The following is a 27,020-nucleotide window of genomic DNA, read 5'->3' on the forward strand; positions in this document are numbered from 1 at the left end:
CAGCCGGACGATTAACCGGCTGGGCCCTACTCATTAATAATTGTAAACTCTCCTTTTGGCAGTTAACTACGACATTGTACGAAAAAAATCAACCCATACAGCCTAGAGATAATCCACAAAGTCAAAACACGAGCTTGCGACACTGACCATCTTTTGCAGGTGCTTCTCTTTGCGTGCATCTACCATGACCAGACCCTCCTTGACCAGGCCAAGGCCAACGTCGTCCTTGGTGTCGCCAAACTGTATTGTGACGTGAGGGCAGGTGACGCCAGAGTACTCCACGTTGAGCAGGCACTGGCTGTTGTGGATGTCGCGCACCACGCAGTCCACCACGTCAGCCCGGGCATCTTCCTACAAAAACGGACGAGTCGAATTCAGAAATAATGCCGTGTTCAACCAACACGACTCAGAAGTTAAAACAAAAATGACATTTTGTCAAGCAGATGCTAAATTTAATAACAATCTTCAAAAGTAATTAGAAACTTCTCCCAAGCATTTTAAAAAGGTTGGGCAGTTTGAGCTAATTTCTGTTTGATCATATTTTAATGTATATTTTTGGCTCATCATGCTAACTAATCAATGATAGCTAAATCAAAAACACTGGAAAACAAAAAGAAAAATCAGAGCCATCGCCACTTTAAGCCCATCAATCTCCTCCCTCCCCTCCTGCCCTGGTCTTGTCTCCATGGCAACCCCTTTCCAGCAAACTGCCCTTGGATGTGTGTTTGTGTGTGTGTGTGTGTGTGTGGGGGGGGGGGGGGGGGCATTTCTGAATGTGCACTCAGATATTTGATTAAGTAAAAGATAACGAGTCCTTCTGAAAAGTGTGACAGTGTAAATGACAGCAATCAACAATCAAAATGGACACATTGAGTTGTACCTAAACAAGTGTCCAGCGTGACCATTTTTTTTTTTGTTGATTTGGTTCTCGTGCTACAGCTTCCTTAGTTTGTTTTGATTTATTTTTCAAAATCATTTTAGATCTGATAGAAATTCAACCTTCTAATCAACTGTTGGATATTATATCTAAATAACTGTTGGAACTGTTGGTTATTAAGGATGTTTGAGTTTGTGCTGTTTCAGAATGCACTCAAAAGTCAAACAAAAACAACCAACTAGTTTAAGCAACGTTTACCAAAAGTTCGTTTGAATGTTTGAGTAAAGGCTAATACCAAAGTATTAAGAGGCTTGTTTATGCAAAGTTCTTTCAGCTTTTTAACGGCTTGTTTTTCCTCCGTAGGTTGCCATGGTGGTTACACAAAAGTGTCTTTTTCACTTGAACTCAAATGAACTGAAACGAAGTGTTCCTTTGGTTACATCAGTATGTAGAAGCTAAAAATAGTAAAGCACAGATAAGGATGTCAAATACTTTTCTAATAGTTATTTTGGAGGCTGACTGGAATGCTGGATGACTTTTTGACTCCCATTTCAGGGGGAAATTTCTCTTTCCTGTCAACGACGGAATGTCTCTAACTCGTTCAAATCGAAAGAGTCCCAATTAAAGCACTTGTTGATGCTTGATGGTCTCAGCCGTTCTAATGTGCAAATGTTTTCATGACATTCAGAGTGCTCAAGTTAAAAATCCTCTTAAAAGCCAGAATGTCGTTGACTTTAATCGCTAATTAATTGACATTTTGTGTTTGTTGTAGAACTTTCACTTGGTTTGATTCATGGAGTCAGTGCGACTTAGCAGTGCGGCTTTGACAAGGCTGTCTTATTTAAAGAAAATAATAATCATTGATTTTGTAGTACGTCAGCGAGCTACTTTGATAAATTAACCGAGCTGAGTGCAGCCGGTCAACAGAGTCAGCGTTGTCGCGGCAACAATGCCCGGCGTCGCTGACTTTTCAAAAGGTGACTGCTTTTATTTCTGTCCAAAAGCAACAGCTGGAGAGAGTGATGTTTATTTGCCGCGAGGCGTGAACTCTCCGCACCCGGGAAATGGACGCCTGAGTGTACGCCTTTGCGGAGGTGAGGGTCGCACAAGAAGATAAGGTGGGTGCGATTTGGCCAGCTGAGAGCGACTGTCAGCTTGCAAGTGTGTGTGTGTGTTTGCAGTCTAGGTGACGCCTGTGAGCGCTGCAACAGATGGGCCACTTTAGCCGTCAGCATGCTTCAACACTCAACACACACAAAGACACCAAGTGACCAAGCACATTTTGGATACATACACCATGTTTATAATTATGCAAATGAGACTTTTTTTTGCCCACATTTTTATAGTCTATCCTAATGGCCTCATCAAGTCATTAAAAGTTACAACATAATCAGAATGTTTTTAAACAAACCTTTCTGTGATAACAGATTTTTTTTGTTCTGAAATTAAAAACATCTAAACAGGTCAAGTTAGATTCTAACATTGGGGCTTTCTTTGAGAGCAGCTTGGAGAATTTTGCATCCGTTTTTCTTTTTTCTTTCAATGTTTTACCAGGTAAGCCAATTGAGAACACTTTCTCATTTACAATGGTGACCTGAAGGCAAAGTGTGTGAAGTGTCTTCCCCAAAGACACAACGACATGTGACTGACAGAGCTGGGATCGAACCGCCAACCCTCCAGTTACCACTCTACTGCCTGAGCCACAGCCGCCACAGTCCGTTGAACTTGTTAATTTTTAGACAATATCTGCTTGAATCATTTGTTTTGTATTAATGGTTAATGTTTGGTTATTTGTCAAAGTTTGTATTTGAAAAATAAATGTTAGTGACTTTTTTTCTTTTTTTTAGATTTATTGGTACACAAATTAACCTACCACAACAAATGGAACAAAAGTACCGAAGATTGGTGCCAATGAGTCCCAGGTACTGTGAATCAGAACCCAATCGGTTCAAATGTGAATGTGACCCCCAGAATCTACAGACAACATTCTGATTGATACTACAATTGTGAATTTATCTGAAAATCCAGAGAAAACTGGTTACTTTGATTTTATATTTATATTCTTAAATACATTTTTTAAAATATGCAAAAACAATTAATAAAGCAATATTTTTATGGATAAATAATTATAACAAATTGAATTTGAAAATTAAAAATAATATAGAATATTAAGATAGGTTAAATAAAAATGATACCAATACTGAAAGATGTTTATGTATTGACGGGTATAATAAATGAGAAGTGGTTTGGAAAGACAGAAATATAAAATAAACAAAAAAATACATTCATAAACATGATCCTCCTCAACCTTGCGTGTCTTGTTCAAATTTGAGCGTGTTGAATTGTGTTTGTACACACTCAATGTCAAATGGATTTGGTTATGCTGTTCCGCCCCAAAACAGAACATCTATTTTTGTTACTTACGTCCTGCGGCACCTGGATGTAGGCGAGGGTGTACTCTGTAGCCTGTGCCGGCAGCGTTCTGGTGCTGAAGGCGGGCGGGATGGTGGCGAGGCGGGTGGACGACACGGTTTCTCTCTGGCAACGACACATATTGATTGTGTTTATTATCGTCATTTGTGTCAAGCTTCCAATTCGGGGCCGGGTGTCAGCTGGGGGTACACGAGGCTTTGGCAGCTGCCGGAGAGCCCGGAGTCAAAAAGCCGACGCGCGCCAGTCAAATACACGCTGAGACAATACGGCAGCCGTGACAATTAGCCCTGATTGCTGTGATTATGCCTCTGAATAAAGACATTTGAGTAATAAATGAGGCAGAGCTGTGAAAATAACTTTTTTGTGTCTGTGTGTGTGTGGGAGGGGGGGTATGATCCCCCCTCCCCACAATGGAAATGGCATGTTGCAAATGATGACAATTAGTAGCTCACGCTGTGTGTTTTTTTAGTCACTAGCAATTTGAATTTAGTTCTCCAAAAAAGTTGAATTTTAAGTGATATCTTCTACAGGACTGTCTCAGAAAATTTGAATATTGTGATGAAGTTCTTTATTTTCTAAAATGCAATTTAAAAAAAAAAAGTGTCATACATTCTGGATTCATTACAAATCAACTGAAATATTGCAAGTCTTTTATTATTTTATTAATGCTGATTATGGGTTACATTTTAAGAAAACTCAAAAATCCTATCTTAATCCACTAATCCATAGTGAACACGGCTGGTAAGATTATTGGTGCTTCGCTCCCCTCCTTGAAGGACATTTACACCTCCCATCTCACCCGCAAGGCGACCATGATTGTGAGTGATTGAGTCACCCCGCTCACTCTTTGTTTGAGCTTCTGCCCTCTGGGAAGAGGTACAGAAGCCTGCGCTCCCGCACCACCAGACTCTCCAACAGCTTCATACTCCAGGCTGTTAGGATCCTGAACTCGCCCCCCCTTTCTGCATAGCGTCCTGTACTTTGCGCTATGCTTACTGTCTGCTGTACGCACACTGGCTCAGTTTTGCTCCTCTTATTTATTGGGTTATTTGTTTATTATTTATTCATCACTCATTTTATTTATTGTTTGTGCCTTCTTGTTTCTATTTTGTGTCGTCTACTTGTATGTTTATTGTGTACTGTGTCTCGTCACCGTGGGATGGAGGAAACGGAATTTCGGTTTCTTTGTGTGTCTTGACATATGAAGGGGTTGACAATAAAGCTGACTTTGACTTTAAAATCTTAGAATATTTCCTCAGATCAAGTAAAAAAAATATTTATAACAGCAAAACAAAATCAAACATTTGAAAATGTTTATTACTGCACTCAGTACTTGGTTGGGAATCCTTTTGCACGGATTACTGCGTCAATGCGGCGTGGCATGTAGGCAATCAGCCTGTGGCTGAGGTGTTGCCCAGGATGCTTCAATAGCGGCCTTTAGCTCATTTGCATTGTTGGGTCTGGTGTCTTTCAGCTTCTTCACAATACCCCACAAATTCTCTATGGGGTTCAGGTCAAGGGAATTGGCAGGCCAATCAAGGACAGTAATGCCATGGTCAGTACACCATTTACTGGTGGTTTTAGCACTTTGGGCAGGTGCTAGATCATGCTGGGAAATGAAATCATCATCTCCATAGAGCTTTTCAGCAGATGGAAGCATGTAGTGTTCTAAAATCTGCATTTACTCTGAACTTGATGAAACACAGTGGACCAACACCAGCAGCTGACATGGCTCCCCAGACCATCGCTGACTGTGGTAACTTCACACTGGATTTCAAGCAACTTGGATTTTGCTCCTCTCTAGCCTTTCTCCAGACTCTGGTGCCTTGACTTCCAAATGAAGTACAAAACTTGCTTTCTGAAAAGAGGACTTTGGACCACTCTGCAACTGTCCAGTGCTTCTTTTTCATAGCCCAAGTCAGACGCTCATTCCGTTGTCTTGAGTTGAGATGTGGCTTGACCATGGGAATACGGTTATTGTAGCCCATTTCCCGGACACGTCTGTGAACAGTGGCTTTTGATACCTGCACTCCAGCTTTAGTCCACTGTCTTTAAAGCTCCACCAAATTCTGAAAGTGACTCTTCTTCACAATGCTGTTAAGGCTGCAGTCAGCTCTCTTGGTTGTGCAGCATTTCCTGCCACATTTACCCCTTCCAACAGACTTTTTGTGGATGTGCTTTGAAACTGCACTCTGTGAACAGCTTGCTCTTTGAGAAATTTATTTTTGTGTCTTACCCTCCTGATGGAGGGTGTCAATGAAGGTCCTCTGGACAGCAGTCAGATCAGTAGTCTTCCCCATACTTGTGATTTAGTTTACTGAACCAAGCTGAGTGTTTTTCAAGGCTCAGGAGTTAATTAGATGATTCAAGTGATTAGTTGAATACCCTACTAGTATACTTTTTCATGATAGTCTAATATTTTCAGATAGGATATTTGAGTTTTTTTAAGCTGTATGCCATAATCAGCAATATCAAATAATAAAAGGTTTGCAATAATTTAGTTGATTTGTAATGAATCCAGAATGTATGACATTTTTGTTTTTTTAATTGCATTTCAGAAAATAAAGAACTTTATCACAATATTCTAATTTTCTGACACAGTCTTGTATACAGATACAGAATTCTATGGACGCATTCCCGTATATTGCAGCTCAAAGCAACACGAGCAAATGTTTTACCAATCAATGAGCTCCTAAAATAAATAAATGCTTGAATTCTCTTAAATGGGCGACATGAGCAAGATAAGATAGCACAGTGTGACGAAAAAGTCTGTCCGAAAAAGCGCGCCGCTCCTTTAACGAGGCGCGTATATTAGACTAACGCAATCAAGTGCACTCTAGAGTCGAGGGAGAACACCTTCAACGTTCGCTACCAATCAAGCGCCTTCAGATTTATTGACGTCGTTTTAGAGACTCGCACGGCTGTTGTAAATGTGTCTCTTTTGAAGGGAAAAGAGGAGACAAAAGCCCTTTGTCTCAGTGGACAGACACAAGGTGATGCCCCAATGCATTGTGGGAAGTGACCCAGAGCACACTGGATAACACACGAGGAAGAAGTACCTTGGGTGATGCCATAAAAGTGCACTGGTTCGCGAAACGAGTCACACCCAGCCATAATTCAGGAATGAGGTTTTAGAATTATCTCAGTTTTCCAATACAACCATTGCGCCAAGCATAGCATAGCATAGCATAGCATAGCATAGCATAGCATAGCATAGCATAGCATAGCATAGCAACTGCTGCTCTGCCCGACTTTATGTTCATGGAAAACTCAAATCAAAGCGGTCCAACTCACTACTGTTTTCCGTCACTTACGTTGCCGTAGTCGATGTAGAAGACGTGCACTTTTGCCGCCGACTCTACTTTCTCCACTCGGGCTCTGTACCTGCAGGGGATAATATTTCTGTCATTATTCTGTTCGCGTCGCAATTGCATGTTTTCCACCTGGAGACAACTTTGGTTATTATATTGCAACCACAAACGCATGAGCAGATTAGAGCGGTCCATAGTGAAGTCCTGCTTTGATTCCGACACCTACCATTCACCATCGGCGAACTTGGCTATGCAGAATTCGCCCCGGCGTGGAGCGTAGGCTCCTTCTACGGGGGGCTGGGTGGCGAGCTCTGCTCGCATGCTCTCCATCAGACTCTCCAGCTGGCTTCCTAGCAGGGCACAAAGTGATCAACAAGAGAGAGATGTTGGGTGAAGCTATTTCGGTTCAATCATAGGGTAATTTATCAGGATTTCAAGAAAACCGGGAAGGCGAGCCCTTCAAGAGGGTCCAGCAACCTACCGAGACAAGGTCCCAAAATAGCTCAAAACCAATTTGCTCGGAACACTGAAGCAGCGAAAAAAAAATCTGGAGTTTTGGTATTCTGCTCATACTCAATGATTGCATGTGGTTGGAAAGTGTGTCGAGTCTGCAGATGCATGAATCAAAGATGCTTGTTAGCCAAAGAGCCTCAATGTCAGAATACAGACATAATATTGGATAAGTTCCTTTGGAAAAGGCGCCCGAGTCGCAGATGTAAACACATGGCAAGTTGCATGGCAATCAGTCTTGCATTACTCCCACATTGCGTTTCTTAAATCTGGCGGGTTAATGATATGCGCCCTCATTTCAATCTGCCCCCAGGTTACCTTCGCAAACGCAATGTTTGTTTTTGGAAGACGCACCCAGCGCATTTGCTTGGGTCATTTGCGGCGACCGCGTGTCGTCATTAACACCTTGAGCGGGGAGCGTATGTAAATAGTTACAGCAGGGTTATCTTCGTCAAGACAGGCGGCATAATTTTATTAACTTCAATCGTGGCTTTGCAAGGCTCGGGAGCCATTTTGGAGAGCGCGGATACGTCAACGATTTACAAAATGGCGTCAATCTTTTTGACGTATCTAGTTCCGCTTTGTGTCCAAAGAGACGGGGATACATGAACCTTGAGAGAATGCTATTGGTTCTATTTATGTAAATGACAAAGCACGTCCAGATGAAGAATAAAATGGACAACACAGAACTCAGTTTTGGGATAAAACTACAAAGCAAAAATATAATACAGTAATCCCTCGTTTATCGCGGATAATTGGTTCCAAAAACCACCACGAAGTACGGTGACCAACAAGCATTTGGAGCAATCGGCCGACTTCCTCACATGCTTCCTCAATTTAGAAGTTTTATTTGGACTTTTTAATTGTTTTTTAATTTGGAAAGAAATCCGCAATGTAGTGAAGCCGCGATAAACGAAACGCAAAGTAGTGAGGGACCACTGTATAATAATTCCATTATAATTCACCAAGCTCGTAAATTGGGGCATGGACTCAACTTTCTACATTGACTTCTGAGTGAGTTTACAGCGTCTAACGCCACCTCGGGGCCATAAATAGCTGGCGCCTTGGCCGCCAGCGCTAACGTGATTATTACAGCTTGGAGTGATGCAGTCAAAGGCCGCTGACAAGCGTCGCCATGGTTCGCCGCCTTTAACGAGACGATTTATGACCCCTCGCGTGCTTCTGGAGATTCACTCCGGCCACTTCCCGAGTCAAGTCCTGTCACGTCTGCTCCCAACATAAATCCATCACGGTCAATGTCTCAGAGATATTCAGCGCCTTCAAACCAAACATGGATACCCTTGATTGGGAAAATGTGAAGGACTCCTGCTAATTAGAACACAGATAATTGTTGCATTATTATCTGTGTTCTCCCACACCGTCTGTTGTCTTCCGGGTTAGAGCACGCTGGCGTCAGATTTGTTGACTGCCGCTTCTGTCCCGGACCGTGTCCGTTACTTGTTTTTCGTTTTCCCGTTTTCAGTGCACCCGTCTCTTCTTTTATTTTTCTCGTGTCTTCCGTCCACCTCACATCCCCGCAGCTCCGCTCTCACCTATCTGTCTCCTCTACCAACTACGTTAGCCAGCTAGCCAACAGCCAACTGGACAAAACCACCACCGGACCCTCCTGCCTCCCGACTCGGAGCCTGTGGCCGCCTGCTGCGGACTCGACGGCAGCTCTGGCCCGGCTCTCTGGCCTTCCGTCCGGCGTCCGCGGGGGACGGGCTCCACTCCCTGCGGGCTCGCCAACCGTGGCTCTGCTGTGTGCCGCCGTGGTGCGTTGGGGCCTGCCGTTCGAGCGGGTGCAGTCGAGGTCGACTGGCATCACCATCTGGTCCACTGCTCCGTCCACACGAGGCTGGGATCCTTCGCCGTCGCACATCTGTCCGGCATTTCCCCGATGGCTCACCCATCTCCTCTTTTTGGACTACCAACCCCCCGTCACCCCCACCTCCCGTACTGGCAACCTCAACAACCTCCGCTCCCGCCCCTCCTGCTCCTCCATCCATCCACTTTGCACTGCTGACCGATGTCCTGTTAACTATAACCTACTGTCTCTCTCCCCCGCCCCCCCCCTTCCACTCTTTTCTTTTTATTTTTTATTCCATGTAAGCGTCTTTGGGTTATTGAAAAGCGCTATATAAATTGAATGTATTATTATTATTATAATTAGCCGGGGAGTGAGATTTGTTGCTGTTGAAATATATAAAAAAAACGACTAAAATAAAAAAATCTTTTGGTCTTTCAACCCTAAACAGGATCGATTAGGCTTTCCCGGCTGGCTCCATCCTGTCGAATGCGTGTTTTCTGACATAAAGAACCCTCAAACCTGGTTGCCTCTTGGCTCGCATTATTCACACTTCCGCCTTCTACGCAGAGCAGCTGTTCATCACCTAATGAAGACCCCCCCTCTCCCCTCCCCCAACGGCCCTTCCTCTTCCAGGCAGGTCGCTCTTCAAAGCCTGAAACCCCTTTCCCCATCTTTTTTTAATCTCGACTGTTGACTTGGAATATATCTCAGGCGTTATGCGGCGGGCGATTCATCAATGGGGAAGCGGCGAGCCTGTTGCTCTTTTGGCCTTATGTCTTATCGGGATTATTTACCTGCTTTGGCTTTAATGACTTTCATACATGGCGCTTAATAGAATCCCACGCAGCCTTGGGATGTGCGGAAAAAGGCCACGGGAGCTACCCCGCTCTCTCTGCAAGGATGTTACGCTTAGATCTCGAGCTATAATTACATTATTTTTCTCTCTCAATGTGACAAACTGAAATGTTTGCATTTGTCTGTCTTATGTTTGCATTTTTAGGGTGAGAAGTTCGGTCATCCGGGAGAAGCTCGGAGTAGAGTCGATACTCCTCCACGTTGAGAGGAGCCAGATGAGGTGGCTCGGGCATCTCATCAGGATGCCTCCTGGACGCCTCCCTGGGGAGGTGTTCCGGGCATGTCCCACCGGTAGGAGACCTCGGGGACGACCCAGGACGCGCTGGAGAGACTATGTCTCTCAGCTGGCCTGGGAACGCCTTGGGATCCCCCGGGATGAGCTAGACGAAGTGGCTGGGGAGAGGGAAGTCTGGGAGTCCCTCCTGAAGCTGCTACCCCCGCGACCCGACCCCGGATAAGCGGAAGAAGATGGATGGATGTTTGCATTTTTTTTTTTTAAATCACCGCTGGATTAATTTGCCTGGAGCCAACATTGGCCATCAAACATTGATCATGTGATCGCTACTAAGCTGTTGTTGCAGCGCAAATTGTCACGATTGAGCTTGATCCTCCTTAGCGGGATGCTCGCTCGTTTAATTAGAACGCGCTTATTCTCTAAGTCAACATTCACTCAACTACGAGGACTACGACTTGGTCTCTTTGATAAACAGCTGATGTGGCATCCAATATTCAGACTGCAGGCACACACACCATGCCGCTAAATACTTAATGGGCTATATTTAGCACATTATTGTTGTTGTGTTTTTTTAATGAGGTTGGCAGCGGAAAAGTGGGAGTTTCTATTTGCCGGTCGCATTTGCTTGGAGTGGCCCGTGTCTTTGGAGTGCGCAAGGTCGCAGAGATCTATGCGGGTCCCCCACTCCAGACAGTAATTACATATAGCCTACAGAGAGAGAGGCCAACGCCGAGGGAAGAAGACAAAAAATAACTCGGGCGGGGTTGGAATGGTGTGATAGCCCTTTGAAGGGGAGATAATGTGTGTGGGGAAAGTGAGACAATGCCAGATAAATGAGTACATTAACAGATAAAGAGCCGTCCAATGAAGTGAGGATTAAGGCGCGCAATCCCTCACGCTGGCTGGCGATTTGGCAAAGAAGAAGAAAAAAAAAACGCTCCAAACGTGAAATTAATCACTTATCGAGCGCGTGTAAAGATAGCCATGCATGAAGAAAGCTGCACTTATGAGTTATTAAAAGGGGAATAATTAAAATGGGAAAATGGGAGGGTTGGGTTCAAGAGCCGAGTTCGCATGACCCGCTGAGGGGATAAAATGGGAATTTTCTCGAAGTCATTTGACAATCGCTAGGAAGATGAAAGTGCTGAGGTTATTTGGTGGGTCTGCACGTGCCCGCTCAAGTGCAAAAACAGCTGTGAGGCCTTTTCAGTTTTTCTTTATCAAGCCTGCACAACACAGTGATGGAGCTCGGTAGAATTTTTAAATCAAGCCCCTAAATCCTTTTTAAGTTTGTAACATAAAATTTTGTAGACATGCGAGTAGACCCACAAAAAAAGACATTTTGGTTTCAGGTGTCCATTTTAGGGGTCACTAGAATTTTTTGTGGGTAGAGCCTGGTGGCAAATTTTGATGACTCTCCCCAAAACGGGGATATCTGAAAACAAGTCTCTGCCGAGTGCCACGTCACCGTTCCGTAACGTAATTACAGTACGGTGCTCGGCTGCCGTGATTCTACAACAACACTTTGATGTGCTCTTCAAGGGCTTGCTATGACTTAATGCGGCTTTGAGCGAGCGTCAGCGAAAACGAAAGCGACCGAGAGAGAAGGAAGGACGGCGGGAGGGGAGGCAGGGCCAGTTCCCCGATGGGGTTTACGCTCTCGGACAGAATCTCGAGGACAAGTCAGTCTTTGAAGGACTTAAAATGGCTGCTTTAAACCAAAATGGCGGACTTCCAGGGCCTTTTGGAATACAGCCTCTGGACTTTTTTGTAGGTCTACTGATAGACAAATTTCATTAGAATAATTTCCAACATTTCTGTAATTTCAAGTCAGCCTTGATAATATAAAGAAAAAATTCAAGCGTGCTCAGGAGCTACTCGGTAAAACACTGCTTGATCATAGAAAATGTTTTAATGAGTTTGATACTACTATTCGTAACGAGTTATTAAATCCATGGGCCTCGTGGCAAATGACGCTGAGGGCGTCAGCCGCTCACTTCAATTGGAATAGCAGGTACTGCAGGTGGTCCTGGTTTTTATCCTCGTGTTTACACCTGGAGGGGGAGCGGAAGGTCGGGCTAGCTGTGTTAGCCGCAGGCACGACTGGGGGCCTTTCAACCTCCTCGTCGGGGCCTACAGCAAGATGATGAAAAGATGATCAGTCGCATGTTTGCGCTCTCAACCCATTGGCTTTGTAAAAGTGAGCAAATAATACTTAGCCTGAGTTTGTTGTCACTTGTGGCGGGTGCTACTCATCTAGAATTATCCGGGGAGGGGCGGTACGGAGAGGCTTTTTGGGTGAGGATGCGAGGGGGTTGGGGGGTCTTACTGAGCACAACACACCAGGAGATGTATTACGTGCCCATTCATTCATGTGGAAACATACATCAGCCGGTGTGGGTGTGCATCCAAGCGGGAGCAGCAGGGACTGTTAGTTCTCCAGTCGCAAGCGACGGGGTGATGGATTCCTGTCATTGCATCGCGATAACAACAAGCGGCATGTCTATGGCTGCGGGAAATTGGGGCTCTTTAACTTGGCCTGGTGTTTAAAGGCGAATAAAAATAAATGGAGGAGGAGGGACGTACCTGTCTCTACGTCTTGGGTGTACAAGTGGAGCATGTCGGTGATTTCCGTGACGTAGACGGGCTTGTATTTAGCCACGCGCTCTTTCTCCTCGGACACGTGCACAACTTCCTCCTTGGGCTTCTCCTCGTAGTTGGCCCACACCTACAACACACGAGACTCCACATCACACACAAGTCGGTGTCGGCGTTGCAAGAATGAGAGAGATTAAAATGGCATGAAAAGATGAAGGAGATTACATTCTCCATCATGTCGGAAGAGACGTGGGTGTAATGAATCGATTAATCGTTTCATTGATTCCTAAGAATTGTCATTCGTGTGGGATCGGTTGAGTCAAAATGGAGTGCTTATCATATGAATAAATATGTCTTACAAGACATCAAGTCATATCCAAATGGATGTATTATTATGCATGTCCTTCAATAAGTCAGAATTATACAAAAAGTGATGTTTTGTGACATAAAAACAATAAATGGAAAACAGTACATATACATAAAAATGCCATAACATGGTTCCTTGCTAGTCATTAAAATGTCTTCATGCAGAAAAACACCTGCGTACACTAAAGATAGCGCCAAACATTTTGTCAATGAAAAAAATGTCTTAGTATATACATCATTAAAAAATGTCATCATCAAACATGTCAGAATGATGTCTTGCAATAATACATGAGGGAGTACCTAATATTGTGGACATTTAATCACACAGCATAACAAACAAATAACACTTTGTTTCTGCGTTAGTGGAAAAACAAGAGTAGCCTTATTTTGATGGAAGTGTGTGTGTGTGTTTTATGTTACGATTGAGTGTAAGCAGGTTCCATTCTTCCCGCATTGAGGTTACGTCTCTTTTGGCTTCCCAGAGAGAAACGGGAGGGCAGGAGGCTCATTAGGAAGAAGTGCTTCGCCGGCGGCCACGTATCAAACCGCACAGATGCCAACTGATGTGTGTGTGTGTTTACTGTACAAAGAAACCAAGGTGGCGGGTGCTTGTTAAGGCAGAATGCAGCCGTTGTGTACTCATCTTTAAGAGCAGTAAAGCATGTGAACACACACAAAAGGTGAAGGGGAAAAAGGATGAAAGCGAGCTAATCATTTTTCCGAACTGTATTCGCGCTCTCTCTCCTTTTTAAAATATTACAGCAGACGGGTGATTTTTTTTTTTTAACAAGAATGAAACCACCGCCAAGGAGCTGCCCTGCCACCCCGAGCAGACGACGCAACCTTTCTTTGGCGTGATTATTGCAGCGCAAACGAGGCAACGCTAAAGTTTGGAGTTTTCCATTTTTTTTTGTAAGCCTTCTGGCTAATGATAGATGGGGCCGCGACGAACAATTAAAATCAATTATTCATTCCTCATCGTTGGTGGAGGTGTCGCAACCCTGGAACAGGGAGGAAGGGGTTAATTAAGACGGGGAAAAATGTGGCCATGCGTTGTAAACTCAGAGATCAACAATGAAGACTTTGATGCGGTCGAGAAGACAGGTAGCCGTGATAGACTAACTTTGGATGAATTCCCGAAGTGTCGGCTATGTGTGGCAAAGATTAGGCCGGGTCACCATTCATTAACCTGCTGACCATCACTAGGGCTGCTCAGGTGGGTGGGATATTACTGAAAGTTGTTCGGGCAAATTAATGAATGGAAGATCACGAAAAGACGATAATAGACACGAATGCAAAAAAAAAAAAAAAAAATCACTATCACATATTTTTAGAATCGATTATTCCATTGATTAATAAAATAATCACATACAATTGTATTTGCATTAAGATATATTAAAAACATTGACAATAATTACTGTTTATTAACCAATTTTTGTTTATTTGGTATTATTTAGCGATTTGAAAAAAACAACACAAAGTTAATATGACGTAAAAAAGAAAAGGATTGTTTTCCAAAGCAGATGTTAGCAAATATCTTGGTGAGACACAAAGACAAATCAGTCTGTTTTCATGAAGCACAAGAGAAATCAGAGAATTACTTTTGCCATCTTGAAATCAGAAAACTTTGACACTCTTTAGTCTCTAAAAGATTACTTGATTATTAAAATGTGAGGCAAATAATTTGATGAATTTGTTTTCAATTAATTGATTCATTTTTACCCCTAAACTACAGTATGCCACATACTTCTTAATGATAGCCTTTCATACAATAAGCCACCTTCAAAAGTATTGGAACAGCATTGTCACTTTCTTTCTGTTGCATACTGAAGACTTATTTGGGTTTCATATTAAAAGATAAAATAGTAGAAAAGTCCAGTTTTTATATTATGAAGTGTTTTAAAGTTACATTAAAAACGTGCTTTGGACTGTCCTGGGAGTGAATCACGAGAACCGCTGCGGTGTGCACACACACGCACACAAACACACACTGCCCAGGGCTGATGACCTTCCGTGAGCAGCCAACCATCCAGTTTGTTCCACTCGAATGCAGGTATATGACTGCTGCTCTGCAACTGCAGCCAGATGCTCCAGCCCAGCCAACGGCTGAGACACACCAGCATGCAGAGACGACGGACAAAACCAGAGTGACAAAAAGCGCTACTAACAGAGGCCGCTCAGCTCGCCCTTCGGAAACTCCCGAATGACCCCAGCTTTTATTTTGACGTCCGACGCAGCCATTTTGACAGCAAAGCAGGCGTTCTTTTGGGTTTAATCATCTCTGCCGCCGAGGACGCGCTAATCTCACACCTCCGATGCCAGACTTTAGCACTTTTCAACAGCAGGGATGCCATCAAAGCCAACAGATGAACCTATTTTTTTTTGTCCAACGTGTTAAGTTATTATGACAACCTTTAAAGTGAACGAGCACTTTCTTTTTCTCACTAACTTAGGGAAAGGCCTCTTAAGTGATGACTCATTTTTAAGTGCTAAAATGAGGGGTGGGAGAGGGACCGTTAATAACAGTTAGCGATTGATAGTAGGACGTAATTTTGATTTTGTTAGTACCGTAATTTTCTGACTCGAAGTCGCTCCGGAGTATAAGTCGCACCAGCCATAAAATGCCCAAAAAAGTGGAAAAAAAACACAAGTCGCTCCGGAGTATAAGTCGCATTTTGGGGGGCAATTTATTCGTCAAAATCCAACACCAAGAACAGACATGAACGAGCAACAACAGGCTAAACGATACGGTATGCTAACGTGACAAACACAAACGAGGAGCTGAGAACGGGCCTGACGTAACATTCAGTTATTTAAAAAAAACTATTACATAAATAACACGTTTATAAAACCATCTGTGTCACTCCAATTCATCAAATCAATCGAAAATCAATGTGCCGCGCCGCAGTTCAAATTATTCCACAGACCCATACAACGATATATAAACTACATTTTAAATAAGTATCACATAAACATCAATATTATCAAACCATGTGTGTCACTCCAAATCATTAAATCCATCGATCAAATTTCTCGTCCTTTATGTCATCCTGGTGACAGAGGACATGTCCAGAGGATATTGCGCTTTAAAGTGTTAATTACTTTATTTGATTTTTTCTCTCTATTTTTCATGTTTTGAATATGTTCAAGATAAAGATATCAAAGCATGTGAAGTGATCAACTATACTAAAAATAACATGTGAAGTGGTCAACTATACTTGTAAGTGATGTGTCAATGATAAAGTAAAAATTAGTGAAAAAAACCATATAAGTCGACCCTAAGTATAAGTCGCCCCCCCCCCCCCCACCCAAACTATGAAAAAAAAACTGCGACTTATAGTTCGAAAATTACGGTATTAAGGCCAATGAAAACGTTTTGTACAGCCAAATGTTATGAAATGTCAGCACAATAAAATTAAAGTTCCTCGTTAGCGTGAACCGCATTGTGGCGAAAGAAAAGGTTAGGGGGAAAAAAAATTATTGAAGTTCAAGTAATGTGTTTTACGTTTCTATTTTCAATTTATTTGAACTGCAGTGATGATTGATGCCCTATGAGGAAAGCCGATGTTATGAAATATATTCAATCTAACATTAAAACTAAGAATTTGTCACAAGTATGGTCTCACAACTTTTTTGTTGGCTTTTTATTATCAAGATGCTGCTATGATGTGATTTGTCATCGTAACATCAATCTCAGACAGGCCATGAAAGAGACGCACTATTTATCATGTTTTATTTATTATCAAGTTATCATTGAGGCACACCTTAAGTTGCCATTAAAACCACAGTTTTCCATGAAGCCATATAAGAAAAGCAGCACCTACCAAATGTGAACAAACCAACATGAATTTCGCTAGTTATTGAAGTTAAAGTTCAGTACTTTTTAGCTTTTTACGATTCAGAATTTTGTAGTTGGTCTCGGAGGCTTCACAAAGTTACTAAAGAGGTGCAACCCTCTGGAGAAGCAAGTCAACGACAAAAGGGGTCCAAGTGCAAATTTGCCGATTGATGGTGAGCAAGGACGCCTTGAAAGGCGAGCACAGGTGTAGCGAAAACACCGTCGCAGATGGGTGAGCCAACGCCAGACGGAGGAAGGTGGAGGCCACTTTGAACGCTGATTAAAAGGCGTGTGTCACTTCAATCAGTGTGTGTGAGTGTGTGTTTGTGGTCTGCTGAGACGAATCCAAAAGTAAAAAAAATAATAAATGAATACAAATTAAGTGCAAGAACAATCACAGAAAGGCCAACTGGAGCTTCCAAGTTCAACGTCCAAATGGAACATGTTGTATTGTTATGAATAATCACCCACTTCAAAATAAGAACGTGTCTCTCTAAAAGAACACCACATGGTCCTTCTGAATCAGTCGACGGTGGCAATCTTGGAATCGAGGGGGTCCGCACAACGCCACATCATACAGACGGCGTTGGAACTAGCACGCTCGCCATAGTCAATTCATTAGCCGATCGCGCTTTGAGAACAATTGAAATCAATATGAGCATGTTATTCATAAGAGTGCCCTTTGTAAATCAATTTAGACCCTATTATCTCCCTAATGAAACCTCGGTGGAAAGAATGGTTCATTAATTCACTGGATGACACTTTTCTTTCTTTCGGTTTCTTCCCCGTCCACTCGTCGCTTTTTTGGGGGGGGTCTATAAAACACAGCAAGGAGGCAGATGAAACGAATTTGATTGGTTTATAAAGTAAGAAGAGGTTCTTTCACACTGCCGAGTTGCTTTTCTGTAGAAATGACACGACACCAACGCAAGGGACCAAGTCGACCGGGGAATTTTATATCAGAGCTGTAAAAAGAGAATGGAGGCCGCCTGTGTGTAAGGTCATTTTTTGTTGGATTCGGTTCACAATTTGCAGAGGGTGGAGACACTTATTGTCAGTATAACCTGACTGTAGTAGACGAGTGAAATGATCTCTGGGGAGAAAAGGCGACATAAAATGGACATTTTTACTCATCACCTCTTTGATTTTTAATTAATTGTACATTCCGAAATTGGGTGATTTGCAAGAATTGGGATTAGCTAGCTTCTTGTTCAATCAGTTTTAATGGTGTAAAATGGGGTCCGATGTGACGCAAGGCCAAACACGAAAAACGCAGCTGCCGCACAATAGCGCCAGTAGACGAGCTGTAAAACAATAAATAAAAATTGAATGCCGCGCTGTTCGAACACATTGCACACTGTGATTTTCCAGGGCCACTTGGTTTACCATGACATGACTTTACAGACTATTGAGCAAAAGTGGAACGAGCTAGCGTGACGCACAATGCAAAAAAGCAATTTTGACGCAAATTGTGCGAGACCAGAGACCTAAAGGAACTGAAATGCCAAATGCCTACTTAATACAAGAATGGAGATAAGACGCAAAGGAAATTTACCAGAAGGGGCTATACAAGATGTGGTCTGATTATGTCTCGAGTGAAACAGCATGTGGCTTATTATTCAAGGTTATTTTCAATTGTATGTTTGTGATCAGAATCAGGAAGCCGCTTGTGCTAGTCAGAAGACTGATTGTACGATTTGCTTGAACTTGTAACATAGCCTGATCTTATAGCCTGAGTGTCAAAAAGAGGCAAACCCTTTGGCACCCGTGCCCCACCAATTTCCCTGCTGGCAGAAATGTTCACTTTCCAGAAGGCCTTGGTAGGGTAAGTACCACCCGGCTGCGGTTACTTAACAGATGAATTATGCATTGAAGTCGCGCAGGGTTGACGGATGAATGACGAGGCAGGCGTAAGGTGTAAGGGAGCCGGAGAGAAGTGGTCGTACAAAAGACAAGATGCTCCCCTCGCTGTCATATCGCGGCCAGCAGATGTTCTCGCCGTCAAAGCCCAGCTTACGCGGCTAATATGAGCACAGCCCCACACCGCCTCTCGCATATGAGAATCCGCACAATAAATTGAAGGTTCTTAACCGACCCGGGGCGATCGCAACTAGCTACACTTTCCAAATTGACACAAATTGATCCACTTTGACATGTTGGTGGGCTTTTGGGAGCGCGTGCGGCTATTCTTAGCGGCACCTGGCTGCCGGAATTCTCGCGTACGCCGAAAGAGGGCATGGTGTTGCCGTGGAAACAGAACATGTTGCTGCATATGTAATTGGGGCGAGGGGCTCATGCAAACTTAACACCTGTGACGACGTCCTCAAAGGCACCGCGCAAACAACAACAACACCGACTGGTATGCAAAACCAACCTGGAAGGTTGTGGGTTCAAACCCCGGCCGGGTCATACCAAAGACTATAAAAATGGGACCCATTGCCTCCCTGCTTGGCACTCAGCATTAAGGGTTGGAATTGGGGGCTTAGATCACCAAATGAATGCTGCTGCTGCTCACTGCTCCCCTCTCCCCCAGGGGATGGATCAAAATCACACGGGGATGGGTTAAATGCAGAGGACAAATTTCACCACACGCAGATGTGTGTGTGATGATTATTGGGACTTTTAAACTTTTTAATTAAAAAAAAAAAAACAGGTTGACAAACCCTGGAGCCGAGTTGCTCGGGCATATGGCGCCTTGTTTCAGTTGGGACTATGTTGGTTGTGACCTTTGACAATAGATTGTGTCATTTTAAAAGATAACTCAGGCCTTGACTTCAGAAAACCAATTAAAAAGTTTATCCATAGACATAAGTTTTGCCCATCTGTTCTTATTAGCCTCAACTTAATTCAAACTCAAAAGAACAAAATGTGTTATTCGTCTGGCATAAGTGATCCGCTAGTTTATTATTTCAATTGCGTAGAATTTCTTGAATGAATGTAAAGCATAGAGCTTTAAAAATCCATAAGAGATCCTGCCCACTACAATCTCCTTCAGGCAAAATATGTCAAATTTGTCAACAAAAGAAAATTGGTAGGTCGTTTGGGATCCACAGAAACTGTAAAAATATCTGCTGGTTATTTGTCATCTGCTATTAATAGAGCGTGAATGTGGCTTAAGATTTCAGACAGACTGAATAGTGTTGCTTGTTCAGGATATTGTTTCAGGCTTATGGCGAGGGCTGTCACAATGGACTATTTTTAAAATGGATTATTCCATCGATTAATCAAACACAATTTTATTTCCATTCAATTCCATTCAATTCATATATTTAAAAAAACCAAAAACTGATTCCTCTTTATAAGCCAATTATTTTGTTTATTTGGGAATATTTTGTGATTAAGAAATAACTAAAAGGTAAAGCAATTGACGCAAGAAAGATTGACGGTCATTGTTTTGCAACGTAAAAGCAGATGTTTCCAATATCATTCAATTAAATACAATAGATAAATACATCTGCTTTCATGGAGGACAAGAGAAATCAGAGAATTACTTTTGAGAGCCTGACATCAGAAGCTTTGGAGAGTCTTTATTCAAAAATTGCCCGTGCACAAATACTTCAAAATATGAGGTGATTAAACTGATAATCGGTTAGTTGTCGATTAAGTGAATTTTGATGTAACAAGTTTAGTTTATTTAAGGATTATTTTATTTTATTTGCAAGGCATGCGGCACTTCATTTTCTTCCTTTGATATTTTGGGGTTTTTGTTCTTGACAACCACTACGATTTGTTCAGCTTGAGTCTCAGTTTGGACTGTGGAGCCACTAGATGATTTCTTTTTGTCTACCCATGTCTACCTTAACAAACGGATGGCAAGCCGAATGCGATTCGGTCCCAAAGCAAACGTGGCCACCTGGTTAAGTATTAGCCACGGGTTTCAAGCGGATCCATCATCCAAGAGAGAGCGATCTCTCGGAATAAGAAAGAGGACAACCTCAAAGCCACTACGTGCAAGTATGCAATTTAAGGCCCAAACATCAACTTTTTAATTAACAGGGCACTCTTGCTCCCAGGTTGCCGTGGTGTTGCCATGACAACTGCCTTTACAGGATGCTGTTATCTGTCTCGCATGCACACGCGCTTGCTCTTTGGTCGTTTCTTTTCTTTTCCCGAGGACAACTCCTGATCATTTTTCTTTCTGATCACACCTTCCGAGAAGAAAACGGGAGGCAGTAGAAGATGAGGGTGGGATTAGTGGGACGGCAGGCATGCGGGACAGAGGCCCAGAGGTTAATGCCGATCTGGCGGCGGCAACCAAAGTGAATGGGGACAGGACGCTGGGGGTGGAATTGGTAGAAAATAACACCACATCAGATGTTCAGAACCCGAAATTGCTTTCCCCATCTGGGGTGATGGTGTCTGTGTGAGAATCGCAAAGTTTTGGCGCAGCCACTCCGCCAACCAATTAACATCTTTGTAAAGCCAGAATGCAGTTGGGGGTTCACACAGCCAACTGAAACGGAGAACAAAGACTCCATTGCCCCAAATTGGCCAGTTCTGGCTTTTTTTTTTTTTTATACAAGAGCTTTTTATGCCAACGGTCAAGACACTAATGTAGTGTTTGATCTGATGAATGCTCATGACGACAAGTCATTTTAAAGACAAAACTGCCCAAACCAGGAAAATTTGGAATTGCAGACAAGTCGAGGGTTGGTTTATGTAACGGTCGCTCCCCAAGGCTTGAGGGCAAGAAGAGAGACTCTGTAAAATGCACCAAAACACACACACAGCAAAGTGTTCTCTCTTTCTGACGACTTGGTGTTTTTTAGCACTCCATCCAGCCCAGTAGCCGGAACAAAGTGAAAGTAGACTGACCTCAATATGAAAGGACATTTGAGGAGAGGGGGGAACAGAAATGTCCCTCTAACATGAATGTTCTCTCGGAATTATGTCAAGATCTACGATGACGTTCGCACGTTTGACGGACGACCTTCAGGCCTCTAATCAATTGCACGGATTTATCTTGCCCTTATTGCTCTGTAAAGTTGACAAGCCTTCAAACAAGCACCCATCCATTTTCTATTAAGGGGGGTTCGCCTCGTGCGGCGTGCTCGCGTTCTAACAAGGTCACCACATGATGATCCTTGAGGTTTTCGTTTCACGGCCACAAGCGTTAACGAAGCGGTCGGTTGCGGGAATGAGAGAGAGAAAAAAAAAAAAGAAACTTCACGCTGATTAATACTCTGCGGACGTCTTTTGATTTGGGCTCAGTAATAGGACAGTGTGGGGCGGGCACTTCTTCCAATTAGGGTTTAATTCACTTTAGCGACTTGACGGCTCATCCCAAAACCAAAGAGGACATGACTGTAGTATATGCAAAAAATATAAATAAATGAAACGCCGAGAGACTAGCTCGTCGAGTTGCGTTTTTATTTTGGTAGAAAGTCTGCTGTTTCATTCACGACTTCTTAAAACTCCTCGTTTCTAATTCTTTGTTTCTAACTCAGATTGACAAACCTACCAAATTTCATGTAGCCAAGCCAAACTGCCTACAGTGACAAAGATACAAACCTCCAAGAGGCACCGCGCCAAATTCTGGGGTTCAAGCTCGGTCATTTCCAAGAAAGAGAAAGGAAGCCCTAAACGTTGACGAGACTGAGCAATTTCAAGAAGGCCCTAATGAATCAAAGCACTTAGCATTCACTTCACATTTGAGAGCATGGGAGGTGAACGGCACGAATGATAAATAGGAGGGATGAGTGTGAAACGGGAAATTTGGGAGTCAGACTGGAGGGAAGATGATGTAGAGTCACGGGGAAAGCGATTACTGTGGGAGAGAAGAGAAGGCAGGAAAGAAAAAAAAAAAAACCGAGGTGCATTGTGGGAGAGTGGGACGATCGAGGGGGTAATAAAGACAACTGATGAGGCGCTAGAATGCCTCTGCTGCCCCAAAGAACCTACCTGGAGAGTGGACGATGAGCCACTTAGCATTCCAACAAGGTCCACAACTAATGAGCACAATAAATAGGCCGAGGTTCGAGGATGATCACAAGCCTTGAGAGCATTTTCAAAGTGGTGCCCTTCAGAAGCAAATGCTTAACATTCTATTAGAATGAGAAAGGCAAAGAATCCACCCATCCTCCACTTTGCTCACATGGAGAAGCGTTAAAGAACCGCTAGCAGGCACACTAAAAAATGTCCAAGACGGTGTAAATGTCCAACTTGTCTGGAGAACAAACCGGCTGCTCGAATCTTTCGCTTACACCTCTGCGTTAAACAAGAGCGATTAAAGAAAGACATCCGCAGCCTTGACGGGTCGATGGCAAGAATACAGAAATGCCAATATTCAGACATCCTCATATCAAGTCCGAAAACGGACGTGGAGTCGTCCGCCAATCAAGCGCCTGGTCATTCACCACCAACAAAAGGCCAACTGGATAAAAGGGCTCAATAAAACGTAATGCCCTAACAAAAAGTAAGAAATTATATTGGATTGGGACCACTGACAAGTAGTAAGCATTTATAGGCCACTCATTGATATGATAACTAGACTTTATTATACATATTTGCCCATCTTCTATTGCCTCATTTCTATTGGCTTCACACTCCCGAGAGAAACAAATAATCAGCGAACGTGATTTCCATCGATGAATGTCCTTCACACTCGCCTTTATCGAAAGAGATGGGAGGAAATTGGGTTAAGACCCAGGAGGCAACTTTTGTGTTTTGCAGACGGAGAAGGTGACGAGGCTCGGCGTGTGTCATATAGCATCATGTTCCCTGGCGCTCTTTCACCTCTCTCATTCTTCTGCATCCCTAGCGCAGAAGGGGCGATAAGGGCCCGAGGCATTTCCGCACTAATGGCGCCCGCAAATCTGCCCCTGAGGACCTCCGCCAAGGAGTCGGCGCAAAAGGCCAAGGACACGGCGGTGATGCACGAGATGAAAAGGAGACGGTAATATGATGAGGATTCCAAGTAGCCTTCCGTGTCTTCCTGGGAATGCTTCTCCTTGTGGCTGGGTGAGTTCCGCAGATGACACAGTCCAAGTCAGCGTGTAATTCTCCAACTTGTGCCCATGCATAATTCAGCCCGTCACTGCTGCCTCATCCTGCGCGCCTCCCTGCAAGTTGCAGTCGCCCCTTGATCACAGGAACATCACCCTGGACGGCGCTCGGCAGGTGATTGCCATGTGAGCATGCGATGGCGAGCCGACGTGGGGGGAGAAAGAGGATAAATATGTGGGGAAGAAGCAGAGGCTGGGGTACACACATCACTGCGTCCCGCTGATCTGCTTCTCTGTCTTCCTGTCACCGCCCGAGGCGTCGAGGGTCCGGCATGCCGTCTACACGGGAGTGGCGGCCCCCAAGAGAGCGTCCGCACATGCTCCGAGTAGCTTTGAGTAAGCAGGAAAGAGACAGCTCGAATGGTGTGAGCACTCTGGAATTCAGATTATGTAATCCATACGAAAACGCCTCAGTCAGCTTTTTTTGCTTTTGTGTGGTCAGTGGTTCATTTCGTCAAGACATGGCACACACGCAAAAGACATTGCAGGACAGCAAATAGACGGCAATGTAAAGACTGCCGATCCTCGCTGTGTTTTTTTCCCGGAGAGGTCGAACGCGGGTGCGGGTCACCTTGTTCATTGTGACCACCCTGCTGCGGGCAATGACGTCTCCTCGCTGCGATCCCGATGTCCTTTCACTCGGCCCCCGCAAAAAGTCTGCAACCTCCATCTTGCGAGGTCACGGAGAGACTTTGTTACTATTCCGAGTACAAGGGAAATTTTAAACTATATTGTGTTAGTAGGGCCCATAAAAATATAGAGACAATCAATATGAAAGTGGCCAAAATAGCGGAGTTGAAGTGTGTGTATTGATTAAAATGTAAGGAAAAAATAAACAAGAGGCAAACTTCCTTTATGTTAGCAAAGCTGAGTAAGACTTTTTAGTGGGTTTTCTTATGATAGACATACCTGACAAATTTGATGTTGCCAAGTTTTTAAAGGGGGGTTCCATCCACAATTTTCCTGCATGCTAGGCACTAAGAATCCAATCTCTGTAGGCCAAACACAACTCAAGCAACTCAGACGTAAATGCCCTTCATTTGTGCGTGACTGACCGGAGAATGCAAGCGTTATTATTCCTTCCACTATAACAAAAAAAGGAGTCGAGTGGGACGGAGGAAAAAATTGCAACCCTGAAAGCATTTCTGTGGCTCGGGGGCATAAAGCAGCAGCAGCGAGCGTTGTATTAATAGAAAAGAGACTGTCATCCGTGGAAAACAAACAAGGCGACTTGTAGGAGATCCTCCATGAACGGTTTACCTTGTGCGTGCCACAAACATGAGGCAAACGATTGTCGAATGAGTCCAGGTAAAACACCGAGGTAATCAGATGCCACCTGACCGAGCGATACTGTAGTGCGGAGTGGCTGAAGTTACAACACAAGCCCATTAGGTCGAATGAAAGGCCCAATATCTGGATTTCTGCTAAGCCAGGTGCGTGATGTGATGGCCGCGATGGTTTTTGACAGAATGACAATGTGGTACGCAGAAGCTTTGTGTCGTAGCTGCTGAGCATGGACAGGGAATTCTCCCAAATGAGCCGCTACCAGGCAGATAAGCGTCGCTAAACTGGCCAATTAATCGGCACTTGGTATCGGCGACTACTCAAGATTTTAGTAGTCTTACAGGTGTATCAGTCTGAAAAATAAAGTGGTATCGAACATCCCTTGTAAAAATTACATAAGAAATTTGAGGTTTCTAATTAATTTATTTCTGCTGAGGGAATTCCTGAAATATTTTATATTTATATATTTTTTATTTATAAATGTATTTCTGTTGAGGGAATTCCGAAATATTTTATATTTCTAATTTGTTTTATAATTTTTTTATTTATAAATTTATATATACTTAACATTAATATTTTTAAACATATCGCGATATACTGTGACGTGAATTCATCCTTCCAACTCTGTGGCAACCGTTTGGGGAAAGCCAACAAGCATTCTCAAACAATCCTCGACTTCTACGACTAAATTGGCTTCAAAAGTGTGACGATTTTAAAGCATTAATGAAGTCTGTCATGTCGGTATTGCCACCCTGGATTGCCTCCAAAGAAGCGAGCTGAAAGGCACTGCCAAGGACGCATCGCCGTATTCAATGTCAAAACAAGGCTGCTTTGACGGCGGGCAGTGATGGATGGCTCAAGTATGGGGAGAGGCAGCGGCGGACAGGATCCGAGCTTTATGATTCCTGAAAAGATGAACAAAAATACACTCTGACCGTATTGCTCGAGGACCCCCTTGTGGGATCCCGACAGCAAAAGGGGGCGCAAAGGCCACGGTACCAAGCATTAATCCGGTTAGTGGGGATGGATTCAAAGATGATTAGTCGGTGGGGGAACGGAAATAAAAAGCCAGCGTAAGGATGTGAGAACAATGAATAGACGAAAAGAACTCAGCGAGGAGTACGAAGACGTGGCAATGAAAAGACGAGCGTCCCGTAACATGTAATGTCTTCAACGCGGGCTGTCATATCCTCTTTTGCTTCCTTCTCTACCTCCTCCTCTTTTCCAAACTGGCCCAATGGAGTGTGTTAATCTCCTTCAAGGTTGGGTAATTACAGCAGAAAAAGCCCTTGCTCAACAGAAAGCGCATTCAGGTTATTATTGAGAGCCCCCCCCTCCTATTGTTGATTTACCTATTCATAATTAGGACACTCCAATTACCAGCCCGTTTCCTTCCTCTGGCCGCTTTGCTTTAATTAGATTGCTTTGCTTTCAAGCCGCAATATTGACGAAACAAAGCAGTATCAAATAGCTTGACTGAGCGGGAGAGCAGAGGTTAAACTCTGCATTAAACTAACGCAACATTGTATCGTTGAGAAGAAAAAAAATCTTCCTTACAAATTTCAGCACGATGTATTGATTATTGTATTGCAGTGTATTGTTTACTTTTAATTGCGTATGCTAAAAAAAATCTTCCTTACAAATTTCAATACGATGTGTATTTCTGTATTTTTTTTTTCCAACATTTTTGTTTTTCTTTTAATTGTGTACCGTAAATTCCTGACTATAAGCCGCACCGGACTATAAGCCGCACCAGCTAAAATTGGGGGATATTTTAGTTTTTTTCTTATATAAGCCGCACCGGACTCTAAGCCGCAGGTGCACACGCATTTTTTCACAAAGAAAGACCGTTCACGGAAAGCGTTTTTAAAGTTTTAATGACATACTTTATCATGTCTT

General features: G+C 43.4%; 1 protein-coding gene and 1 long non-coding RNA gene across 2 annotated transcripts in view; one reads left to right on the plus strand and one right to left on the minus strand.

Annotated features, from left to right (window-relative positions):
- The window catches only part of snd1 (staphylococcal nuclease and tudor domain containing 1), a 111,304-nt gene that overhangs the window by 10,833 nt on the left and 73,451 nt on the right, over positions 1–27,020 (minus strand). The window contains exons 18-22 of the mRNA XM_061268199.1: positions 12,618–12,759; positions 6,848–6,971; positions 6,625–6,694; positions 3,302–3,415; positions 148–351 (exon numbers count right to left, since the gene is read on the minus strand). Of these exons, the coding sequence (XP_061124183.1) occupies positions 148–351; positions 3,302–3,415; positions 6,625–6,694; positions 6,848–6,971; positions 12,618–12,759 (654 nt within the window). The remainder of the gene's footprint in view (positions 1–147; positions 352–3,301; positions 3,416–6,624; positions 6,695–6,847; positions 6,972–12,617; positions 12,760–27,020) is intronic.
- On the plus strand, positions 1,720–11,341 carry LOC133145099 (uncharacterized). The gene is made up of 3 exons (XR_009710823.1): positions 1,720–2,591; positions 2,725–2,799; positions 9,942–11,341. It is a non-coding gene; the product is annotated as an uncharacterized LOC133145099 (long non-coding RNA).

Source organism: Syngnathus typhle, linkage group LG21 (genome assembly GCF_033458585.1).
Source record: "Syngnathus typhle isolate RoL2023-S1 ecotype Sweden linkage group LG21, RoL_Styp_1.0, whole genome shotgun sequence".
Classification (NCBI taxonomy): domain Eukaryota; kingdom Metazoa; phylum Chordata; class Actinopteri; order Syngnathiformes; family Syngnathidae; genus Syngnathus; species Syngnathus typhle.